We start from the raw sequence: 11,918 nt of genomic DNA, 5'->3' as shown, positions 1-11,918 counted from the left end.
ATTGAATATATCGAATATTCGATCCTATTTTTAGATAATTGAAAGATCGTTTAACAAAATTTATTACTCGATGTTACTTAGTCGTACTTAGTTCGTTGATCGATAGATATTGAAAAAAAAAAAAAAAAGAAAACTATTCAAATTACACTACACCATCAGCATTTGGTTTCTTAAATCCACTGCAATGCAAGAAAATATCGGTTAGTTTCTTAGTCATTTTTTTTCTATATAATTACTAATGTTGGGAAATTGTTCATCGAAATTTATCGTTCGATGATTGGTTTGTTAAATTCACCGATTAAAAGACGTTGATAAAACGATGTTCAAGTAGATTCGTTGTCTCGGTTCTTGCTTTTTTAAATTTGACGCAATACAGGAAAAATGATATGCAAATTTGTTGCTTGTTTGACGAACGAAAATAATCGTGTAATCGAGTATGCGCAGCGTTATCAACGCCAAATCTTCCTCGATATTCGTGAACTAACCTTTGGTAGTTGATTACGTAATGGATTATCATCGACCTCATTCGGATAACTAGATCTTGGATCGCGCGACACAGCTACGAATTTTACCTGTTTCGTTTCACGAACATGTTTGAAGAAAACGAAAATATTTGTACCATACGGACAACTATATCAATGCAAACACTTATTAATTTCTAGACAATCTTTTCGCACTGTACAAATGTATGATTAAAATTCAGTGATGTTTATACATTTATATGTTGGTTAAGATGTTCGTATCACCAATTTCTTAAAAAATACTCACAAATGAATGTTCTTCGACGGATTAGTAGTAACAGAATTTACTGTAAAAGAATTGTAATAGTATTCTCTACTATCAGAATAATTTTGATAAGAAAATTGCAAAGTTATTTTAATATTAAATTAAAATCTGTGATTATCTAAAATTGTAAAAGTTTTGCGATTTGTTAATTTACTGAAACATAAATTTAATTGTACGAGCAAGTGTTTACACGGTTTATTTTTTCGAAAAAAGATCTGTAAGTTTACTCTGATAATTGAGCTTCGATATTTGCGGAGACTTAATTTCGACCTCCATTTGTGCAACGAATCAATTTGTGCAGCTCGTTTTGTCAATGACGGATCAATTGACAGATTATGAGACCCCTGGGTTGTGCGGGAAATCGATGATAGCGGAAGAACAAATAGATAGTTGTGTACAATAACGATTGTAAGCATTTGAGAAATTCAAAGAGGTTTGAATTATGATCAATTTTCGTGGTATAATTGCTCCACCAAATTCTAATGATTGGTGAAATTACAATTGTGAAATTTTTCTGCGATTTACTATGCGACTTGTTGCCATTTATTTGAAGTTCTTCTTCAATTTTGTAAAAATATTCTACGAAAGTAGAACTTCGATTAAAAATTGCGTTCGAGCGTTATATGAAATAGAGTTTAGAGTTATAGATAAAATAGAAATATTGTTAATTAGTTTTGTATCTTTTCCATCTAGATATATGTATTTCTATATCTTCCAAGCGACGACAGAAAGATTTGAATAAGAAATATAAAAAGATATAATGAAATAAAAAATCATTGACAATATAATTTCTCGCTAATACAGTTATTCGTCTACAATATTTTCAATTCTAGTAGAAACTTCCGCAGCTCGACAAAGCTAACATCTCATTCTATGCAGTGACTTTAATAGTTGCCCTTTTCAGTGTGGACTACTCTAAACTGACGATATTGACGGATATAGAACACGGTTATATGTCAAGCCATTAACCGTGGAAGACAGGCGAAGGTAAAACACGTTCTATAAAGTCACGAAGACACGGAAACGCGACGGACAGGATGAATTAAAGTTCCGCATGTCTTTGTTGACAACGTTGATCATGATCGTCCAATAGAAGTGAATCCAATTGTACGATCCGGGAGGGAAGAACAATTATAATGGCTCGATTTATCCTGTTGATTACCCTTTGATCCGTGGAACAAAACATAGCATCGATTTCATTCGTCGAAACGACGAGCAACTTCGTTTGCTTCAGGATGTTTTCTTTATCAAAGAAACGACACAGATTGCTTACAATAAGTATAAATATTGTTGTATTATAATATACATGTAAAAGTATTGTTCTTTTTTTCTTGAAACAATTATCTTCTAATGAAATTCTTGCACTTATTTCTCTTTCTTACACGATACTAACTCAACTAAACTAACTAAAAATAAATTTTCATATTGCAAGAAATTACACAACATATTTCTCCTTCTCTTTATTCTTTCTTAGATTAAATTAACAAAATAAAAACAAAAAACAAACGTAAATCTTATTCTTCTTCTCACTTTCATAACAGTACCTTCTTGCATGTAAAACTTCTTCTTTCCTTTGCAAATTCTGTCGATTAAGACAGAATTTTACATGCTTTTGATATGATTTGCCATAATAACAAGTGTCTTTATATCGACCTTCTTCACTTTTCTACTCTGTATCGAAGTAACCATGTTCCCAGCTTCATACGCGATCTGGCTCGCCATTTTATGTTATTGGATACTGTCTCTAATGCTTTGGCGCGATGCATGGCGCCAGCGCCAACATCGGGATACTTGGCGAAGAAGCATTCCATTTCGTCTAAACTTGTCTGTGTGGCGAACGTCTTCGTGATTGATGGGATCAACGAAGTGAGATGCCGGTCGTTCAGGGTATATCTGTCCACTAGGAACTCCCAATTGGAGCGCACCCATTCCCAGACTAATGGTGTTCCTACGGGATTTTCCGACATGGCGATTAAACAACCGAGGAAGTCTTGGACGGCGACGTATTTCTCGTCTGTGGCCGTTACGATGAATCTGCGAAGAAAATATAAAAAAAAAAAATACAATGTAAAAGCCTATTACACTTCTATAAATTTATTCTCTTGGAGTACCATAATTTGAAATTTATTTCCATATATCTTTGTAGTTTATTTAAATTTATTTTTTTATATTTCTTTAATTTCCAATTTTCGAATAAAAATAAAACATGTCGTGTGAAATTTGTAAAGGAATATTTTCAGATCTTTAAAGCTATTTTTAAAAGAAGCAAGCGAGTTACTGTTCCAAAATCGAAGTGTCTTTAATCGCGGTGAGCGTACGCATCAACATCAGTTTCTCTATCCTATTGTTCTCAGCTTTATATATTTTGAATATACTTTCCCATGCTGATATATCGCCAATGAAATGCATTCCTAGAAGAGTACAATTTATGGTTAGTAAATTCAGTGTAAATATTACGTAAATGTAAAATTTCAATATCAATTGAATCTTTCTTGTGAAACGCAAATGTTGAATATTAAAATATAAACTAGTTAAGATATTTACCGTAATAACTGAAAAGATCACGAATATAAGGGTTTGCTGGAACGTGTTCTATTCGATCTTCATCATACGTAGGAAAGAAATATTTTATGAATATTCGTTTGACTGCGAGACTACAATCTTTGTGTTCCACAGCGAGGGCGAATTCCAAGATTGTCTTTTGAAGTCTTCTACGTGAACCAGAGTAAAATTCGAAAAAATGTAAAAATAATGATAAAAATAAAAATTAAAAAATAACGACTATTTGTTTCGGGACAAAGAATTTTTACCTACATATCTGTATAATCTTTGTTTTTAGCGTCTGTTACTTCCTTCAATCCCCATCCTATTTCATGGTATATGCCGTCTACCAAGTCTCCCGCATATCTCTACAAAACAATTTAGCGAAATGATAAAATCACTTCGTTTCACAATTCTAAGAAACAACGCGGCCTGGTTGAGCCTAGATAAAATCGTAAATACTTGAAAAAATATAGAAATAAAATTAATTATTCTTTTACCTTGAATGCCTTCGGGAAAACGCCCCCATCCCTCAAGAGAGAAAAGATGTACATTAACTTTGAGGAAGCCACACACCATGGAATAGGGTGTCTTTCTCGTTTCAGGTACTTCATCATATTCATAACCAGACCATAATCGAGTTGCCCAGCATAGGCTAAACTGAACACGTCTTCCAGAAGATGCGCTCTATCAAGCGCCGACAATGTCTAAGAATACGATAAGAATTTAGTTAATTGATTATTTAATTAATTATAAAGAATTGAATGACGAGAACATATTACATGTTTTACCTCATGTTGGCATCGAAGAATATTGTAAAGGGGATTCCACTCATTTTGTTCATAGTTAACACGATAATATCCAACTTCATATGCGTTGAACTTGATCCAGTCAACTGGGTCGTCCAATTCAATCACCACTGCAAAATTCATATAATTAGATGATACTTACATTGTTGAAAAATGCTACATGAAATTTCCAAATTGTGCTAGATGTAAAATAATATTTACGATCTTTGGCATCTTTATCGAACCACACAAGAATAGGTGTGGATATCTTATTGGTGATGTAAGTAATAGGAATAGTCCATTTGTACCTTAAACAAAGATAATCTTGCTTTATTTTTTTTTTAAATGTGTTTTGACTGAATTTATTATATTACCCGTATTCGGATTCCGATGAATCAAAGTCAGCATTCGGATCGATCAAGAATCGTTTCTGCGTCAATATATATTTATTACCAGATTTCTTCACGTTCACCACTGGGAATCCTTTCTGTCTGGTCCACGTATCTGTTATAGCTGTCACGTTCAAGTTATCCAGAGAGCATTCTTGTAATATTTTGGAGAGGTAAGCGGCTTCCGAGTTTTGGTACATAAGTTTCTTTAGATCTAAGTAATTTTCCTTTTCAAAAATAGTTGGTTTTATGGAATTCTCCATCATTCTAATTATCGAGGACATCTTGAAAATAAAGGAACGATATACATGTGAAACGTGGAGTATAAAAATCTAATATTTTTCTACGATAAAGTTACCTTTTTGTAAGATATTTCATCGAATATTGCAGTTACTTCGTCGGTGTTGTTAACGGTTTGAACGATAGGGTGCGAGCTCAGTTCCGCGTCGATTGCAAGAGCAGAATGCATTTGTTCGAGTAAGAACAGATCTGTCTGTAAATAAATTTATTTGATAATATTGTATTGATTGTAATGAAGTATTGATTCAATCGATATTCTATCAATATGTCGGTTCTTTCCAAGTAAAATAATTCCTTCTAAGTACATCTTTTAATTAAGAAGCAGAAATAACTTTGTAATGAAATTATCAATAAAAATAGTTAATTAACTAGATAATCTAAGAAAAAGTGTATCGAAATAGTTATAAAGTGAATAACTAACGACTTGCCAGCCAGGAAGAATTGCATCTTCTGTAACCTTGTGCTTCAGAGAATAAGCAAAACCTTTGCTTAGCCATAACTCATCCCACCAGGACATAGTAACTGAATTAATAAGAGCGTTTTAATCCTTTTGAAAATAAATTTTTTTCTTATAAATGCAATAACTAACTGTATTTACCTAAATTTCCATACCACACGTGTGGAGGTTTATGACTGATTGTGCAATCATCTTTCATCTGTGTATTTAACCAATCCCCAAAGTATCTAGAAAATTAAATTAGAACTCAATTTTAAAAATATTCAGCCAGTCGATCTCTGATTATTTTTACATTTAATGTAAAATGTGAAATGTGTAAAAAAAAAAGATAACGAAGAAATTGATATTCAGTTTCAAATTTTTCTTTCCACTATTTTGAATTATTTGAATTTTCGAAACTTTCTTTGCTCTAAAATCTAAAGAAAAAGAAAACGTCCGTTATGAAATTTGGACTATCTTGAAATCACTTTATTTCTCATTGATGATATCCCTGACACTTACCTAACTTTTGCATAGGATAATCAATGCGAAACAAATTAATATTGTACTTCATGGTTCTCGTGGCTACACCAAAAGCAACTTTGGTCTTATTTCATTTAGCATACGTTGCGTATACGTTAATCGGGAATTAGCGATCATTCAGGCCCTTTACCTTTTTTGTGAAGAATACGAACTTACCGATTAAGAGGCAGATTAAGTAGATCGGATATCGATACGCCTTGTTCAAAAGTCATCGATGTCATTTCTTGCGAATGGGGATACATTCGAATACTAAAAAGTATAATAAATAATTAATATTTAGAATAAATATTTTGAATTATTTGTAACATAACAATGAAAATTATGCTGAAATAAGGTTATGCAATTCATTGATGATCAGGATCAATGTGTTGGTGTACCATGTACGAGGAATCTGTTGTTGTTGTTGTTGTTGTTGGTGGTGGTGGCTGTGGATGCGTACGTGAAGCTTCCCCGAAAATAAACTACATGTAGTCTATTGATTTAGTAATAACCAACAAAAGGGAAGAAAACTCATACGGGAGTAAACTCGTTGTTATTATAGTATAAGAATTCTCATTGCTGAAAACGGTACGGTACAGTTTTCAGCGCCCCCAGAACTGCGTCTCAATACCTCTGTCGCCATTCGAGCGCATGCGTGGCCGAGGAGTGGATCTGAATAAATTTTTATTTCACCTGGAACATCACGTGTTCGTTGCAATTTCTCTTCTTGTAACATAGCAAGAAAGAATCGTGAAACAATTTTCTACGTATCAACTGATCATTGAAATCGCATTTTTCAGAGATGAATTGAAGAAATAAGTTTAGGCGGGAGATTTGAAATAAAATTCCAGATCGAGAAAATATGTGGTAGAAAAGAACGTTCTTGGTAGATTTCCAATAGTTAATATATTCTTATGAAACAGTCATTTATGTAAATTTTGTTAAGATATCAACGTTGTTCACTATTTTTTATCGATAGTTTGGGCCTGTGAGAAAAGTTATTTTTTATTATTTATTAAGAGTAGAACCACATTTTTGGAGTAGTTTTGTGAAACCAGATTCAGGACAAATACATTGTCGTTTACTTCATTAATAATTTATAAAAATCCAGTTCTGACATATGACATTTAGTTCAATAGAAAGAATACATTGCAAACAGGTTCGTTTAATCATTTATCTATTCAACTTTAATTTCTTCGTTTCATTTAAATATGTAATTTTAATAAATTTAATTCAAATCAATCTCAGAATGTATTCCTCTATTTTTTACAAATAATTAACACTTTCCTTAAATTTCGAATCCGTTAAGTACTAACGTTTATTACATTATTATGGCACGAGCGACAACGACCGGAACAAATATTCAGATAGATACGGAACGAACGTGAATGACCAGTAGATGCAGCGAAGCTGGGAAACTCGATCAGACTGGAATGAAATGAAATGAACGCACGGTTCCATATCTGTACAACACTGAAACGAGTAAACTGACAACACTGAATGAGTTCATAACAGTTATTGAATTAGTTTTCTCTGTCTGTGAAATTGAATAATGATCAATCAAAGCCGGTTAGGTTGAACGAACCAAAATAAATATCTGGTAATAATAAAAAATTTTCCTCGAACCATCGATAACGATCGTCGAGATTAAACATTTAATTGACCATCAAGTAATTATTCTATCATTCTACTATTAAAAAACAATCCAATTACCTTTGATTTCCGGCGAACGCTTTCTCTACGACTTTTGATACGACTCTAAACGAAACTCGAAATTTTCATCAGTTTCACGTTCTTCTTAATTTGAGCTCCAAACGTGACTAGATCTCGCTCTTAATTAAAATCAACGCTGCCACCCGATTGAATTATGCATTACATTAGGTGAAGCAGCGACCTTGACCGCGTTATCGAAATTGTTCGCAGCTACTTGTCTTTCGTGATGCAGTTGATCCTTGAACAAATTAAACGTATTAGCAAATGTAATAAATTGGACAGAAGCATTTGAAAAGTTTCGTAATAGAGAAGTTTTTGCTGGAAATTGGAAAGATTTCGAATCGTGCGTTTTTCTTTGGTTTCCTTCTTTGGTTGCTGACATTCTATCGAATTAGTCGAACGTGGAATTTGTGAAGGAATGTAAACACAGAGTAAGTAGAGTAAAACGACACACGAAAGTATTTAGAAATTTATAAGCAAGCTTTCATGAATGATATTTGTAGAAAAAACATTTTGAAATTTTATAACGAGATACGACACGCTATAATACCAATACTAGTTAAGTGGGAATAAGTGAAACGAATATTAAGACGACGTGTTTCTAACACCGCTTCACGGACTAATTACCTTGTCTTTAGTCGCAGTTTCTCACTGTCCATCGAAGTAGGACAAAGGAATTCGTCAAGTGCAAATTCGGCACGCGTAAATTTCATGATAATCATCTTCAAGACAAATGCCATGACAAAACGTGTTTGCAAACTGGGAACACTGAGTACACGAGGAAAAAGTTTACATAAGAAATCCGTGGAGCAAATAAACTAAGCATTGCGATAGTATTAGACCATCCCATGTGTACTTAAGCATGTGAAGAGGTTTCTGTGTAAACTAAATTCGAAACAATGTAATTCGTTACGATAAGAGGTTTATGGAAAAAGAGTAAAAAACAGCACGTAAATTAACGTATGTTAGATGGATAGGTAGAAAAACGAGGACTTTCATAATTCGGTATTATCCGATATTACACGTTGCACAGTGACAAAGAACACGCGTATTTCTACGGATAACAATAATTTATTTATAAATACACTGAAAATTGTCAATATTGTCCACAGTAAAGCTTACATACGCAACGGAAACAGTACTGTTTCCTTTTCGCTCGTAATTAACCTCGTGTTTATATCCCCTACATTCTATTCATATTTTTTAACATATCTTTTTTTTCGAGTTTCTTTTTTTCTTTTGCGTTGCTTCCATTAATATAGACTTTACGAGTCGGACAATGTTCGCCGCTCCGCGCCTTGGACCCATAAGTATTCTTCTGTGAGATCTTCCAGTTCTTTTCCTTTAGCTAACTTGCAGCGTTTCCTTCCTTCTGACTATCTCTTGAAAACTGTCTGTCAAATGAATCATATGTAATTCAAGTACTATAATATCTGCTCTTTTCTCTACTCTAATCGCGACACATTTTTCTGTATATTATTATAAAGAAATTATTTAGAGTCTTATATGTTCATTCTGTTTTACTAAAAAAATTATTGGCGAAAAAATGTCTAACCTAAACCTCTATGTACTACAATATACTAGGTATTAAAGAGAGAAACGAATACGATGCTTATTTTTTTTTTAATAATATTTAAATAATCGGGCATAAATAACACTCTGTATAACATAGCTATATATAAATATGTTTTATATGTTAAAAATAATTATCAATTTATTCACGTACACTGTCTTTGTCAGGACTTCGTAATATTTGCGAACTACGGCCAACCTATTTCCTTCTTTACGCGAATAAATATATACACCATTGTTTTTAGTCTTTTCACGCCTCTTTTGTCAGAAGAACGTTTACGAACGTCCAGGAACGCTTACGAAATTCACGATTAGATAATAAACGCGTTAGAGATGCCGACACTATTTCTGTGATTACTAGATAGATAAAGTCCTGTTGTCGTAGAAATCCATATTTACAAACAAACGCAATAAATTAAAAGAAGCTCAAAATCGTAATCGAGACAGGATTTGGAAGAAACAATTTACAGCCGCACCTGCTCATCCCTTTCCCATATTTCTTTTATCACTATCAAACTGAACGGTATAAATTATATAACCAGCAACGGATTTTCGTATTCTCGACAATAAATACATAACAGGCGTTGAACAGAGAAGAAACCCACGACCGCGTTCGTTCTCCTTCGATTCAACGATCGAAGTTTTAGAATCGTATTTTGCGAAATCGAATCGACCATCTGAAACAAGCGTAAGGAGATCTAATCCTGATACGGTCCTGATTTCACGAATTTTTATGGCCCAATCTCACTTTCGTTCGAATAAAGGGATCCTTTCTTAAATTTTACTACGAGATGATCATTCGTATCGAAAACGATTCTTTCACATTTTTCTTCCAGCTTAAAACATATTTTAACTATAGGAAAACACGATTGATAACAAGGTTGGCAAAAGAAATCGAAGAATTTAGAAACTCCTAGCAATCACGGAGAATGTATCTGTATCGTTGTATACAGGCCAATCTTCGAGTAACCTCGTGAATCAAATTTCAAGAATTCTTATTACTAAATTGCGAATTTAATTACATTTTATACTATCGATTTTACGTTTAACTACTGTTCAATTTTCTAAATAAAAAGGGTATCTGCATTTCCATCAAATAAAGCTTGGTTATTTATATATAAAAAAAAAAAAATCATGTCGGATTAAGATTCTCTCAAAGAATCTCTGAAATCTTCGACTTCCTTTTCAGGCCACTCTACAAATAATTTTTAACTAATTATTCGCGCGTAATATATTTTTTAACAAATTCTACTGGATGGATTCGCGCGACAGGACAGTCTCTGACAAGACAGGATTCTTAAGACAAGTGGTCGATATTGGATTATCGCACTTGATCGCTGTCATCCGTCTGTCATCGAGGAACGATTGTCAAACTGTATGACACGTATTCGTGAATCGAACCGTTTCCACGACCGTCGATCGCCTCACGATCGAATTGTACATTTAATTGACGCTATGTCCTATGATGAAGTGATCGCGAGCAACTCGGGCCCGAATTCTTCAAGAAACATTTGACGGAAGACCAACGAACGAACATCGAGCCCGAGTCCTTCCATCCTGTCTACGATCGATCGTTCTCGTCGAATCGTCGCTCACGATGCCTGGGATCTTGCGATTATTACTTCCTTTCGCGTAATCTTAAAAATTCAAGGCATTACATTAATAGTATACAGTAAAATACTTGACGAGATTGGAAATTTCTAATGGAAGATGCTGGTTGCTGAATTTCATAAATCGTCGATATCGTATAATATGTGCCAGGTGTGCGTAGATTGTGCGTGATTCTATTTTTGAAAATATTAATGGAAGTGATCCTTATAGAATAATTAATCTTTCGTGTATTCGTAAGTTTGTATGTTTACAAAAAAGTATAGCTGGTCCTTTAGAAAATATCGTAGCTAAAAATGCTCGTATACAAGTGGACCCTATATACTGTATTTCCAAGTTTAGATATGTAAGCCTATTATAGTTTCTGTGATAAATATTCAACAAAATAAGTATAGTAACATTTGATAGTTTCGTCTCGATTCGATAATAATCAGTGTATCAAAATTGAATCGATCGAGCAGCATTGCATGAAATTTTTACCGATCAACCGCGTTTCCCTATTACACGTATCGTTTACGCTATTCGTGGCAGGAAACACTATGTATCGTTTGCAATAGTAACAATTTACAAGCGTAAAATTCGAAGAGGCGACGAGTAACTGTCGTCTGTCTTCGACCGTTTCATTCTACTTGTTTGCGTTGATGGAACGAGAGAGGAAGTCTTACGTGATCCCAGGCGATTAACCATCGTCAAGATTCGATCTCCAACGCGTAAAGTGTCTTTTCTGTCTGTGGGTCCAAGAACTAGTCGATCAATCGATATACAGTTTACTTGGTTACTTTGGTTACGATAAATCTATGCGGCTTGAAAAACATCACGATCCACTGTGTTGTATAACAAACATTGTATAACATAGAATCGATGTGATCAACCGATCAATTGTTCAACTACCATACGCTCGATTCTCCGGATCGAAGTATCTAAGGAACGCTCGAAAGTACGAAAAATAAAAGGCTCGCGACGCTTCGGACTATCGCGACACAAAGGCCACGAATGTAGTCCGATTCCGTGAGCTAACAGTTGACTGCTGTCAAGAGATTCGTAAAATTGATTTTTTTATCCTTTTTCGTTTTCATTCCTTTCGTCTGTCTTTTTATTTGTATCATTTAAACAGCGGATTTTTATGCAAATTTATATCTTTTTATAAATAGATTTAAATAGAGATAGAACCGCAATACAGAATTGTTCTACCTGTTAGAATCAAGTTTTATATAAATGCATAAAAATCTACAATTTAATTCCCTTCTTGTTAATTTATTTTTT

The 11,918-nt window shown here is 33.6% G+C and overlaps 1 protein-coding gene across 12 annotated transcripts; it reads right to left on the bottom strand.

Annotated features, from left to right (window-relative positions):
• Positions 1-1,546: 1,546 nt before the first annotated feature.
• On the bottom strand, positions 1,547-7,505 carry LOC100749891 (glutamyl aminopeptidase). 12 transcript variants are annotated; one of them, XM_024370289.2, is made up of 14 exons: positions 6,161-6,542; positions 5,940-6,032; positions 5,763-5,825; positions 5,403-5,488; positions 5,226-5,326; positions 4,863-4,997; positions 4,490-4,788; positions 4,338-4,423; positions 4,119-4,246; positions 3,828-4,034; positions 3,601-3,695; positions 3,331-3,497; positions 3,065-3,197; positions 1,547-2,820 (listed from the first exon to the last, which is right to left on the bottom strand). In XM_024370289.2, exons 4-14 carry the CDS (start codon positions 5,458-5,460, stop codon positions 2,445-2,447), a joined length of 1,785 nt encoding a protein of 594 aa, XP_024226057.1. In that variant the 5' UTR covers positions 5,461-5,488; positions 5,763-5,825; positions 5,940-6,032; positions 6,161-6,542; the 3' UTR covers positions 1,547-2,444. The 12 variants fall into 12 exon arrangements, with proteins under 12 accessions (XP_024226057.1, XP_024226058.1, XP_012245559.1 ...); XM_024370290.2 differs by having other exon boundaries at positions 6,300-6,542; XM_012390136.3 differs by lacking the exons at positions 5,763-5,825; positions 6,161-6,542 and adding an exon at positions 7,476-7,505.
• Between the last annotated feature and the right edge of the window lie 4,413 nt (positions 7,506-11,918).

This window comes from Bombus impatiens, unplaced genomic scaffold, assembly GCF_000188095.3.
Source record: "Bombus impatiens unplaced genomic scaffold, BIMP_2.2 scf_0724, whole genome shotgun sequence".
Classification (NCBI taxonomy): Eukaryota; Metazoa; Arthropoda; class Insecta; order Hymenoptera; family Apidae; genus Bombus; species Bombus impatiens.
Note: the sequence above shows the minus strand (reverse complement) of the source record. Positions and strands in the feature narration are given on the sequence as shown.

Coding starts and splice junctions, on each gene's coding strand:
- LOC100749891 (XM_033322891.1), bottom strand. CDS start 7,223: ATGGAACCGTGCGTTCATTTCATTTCATTCCAGTCTGATCGAGTTTCC. Junction 6,033..7,146: donor TGCATCTACTGGTCATTCAC/GTTCGTTCCGTA, acceptor TATACTTTTTAG/TATTCGAATGTATCCCCATT. Junction 4,998..5,225: donor TTCTTCCTGGCTGGCAAGTC/GTTAGTTATTCA, acceptor ATTTATTTACAG/ACAGATCTGTTCTTACTCGA.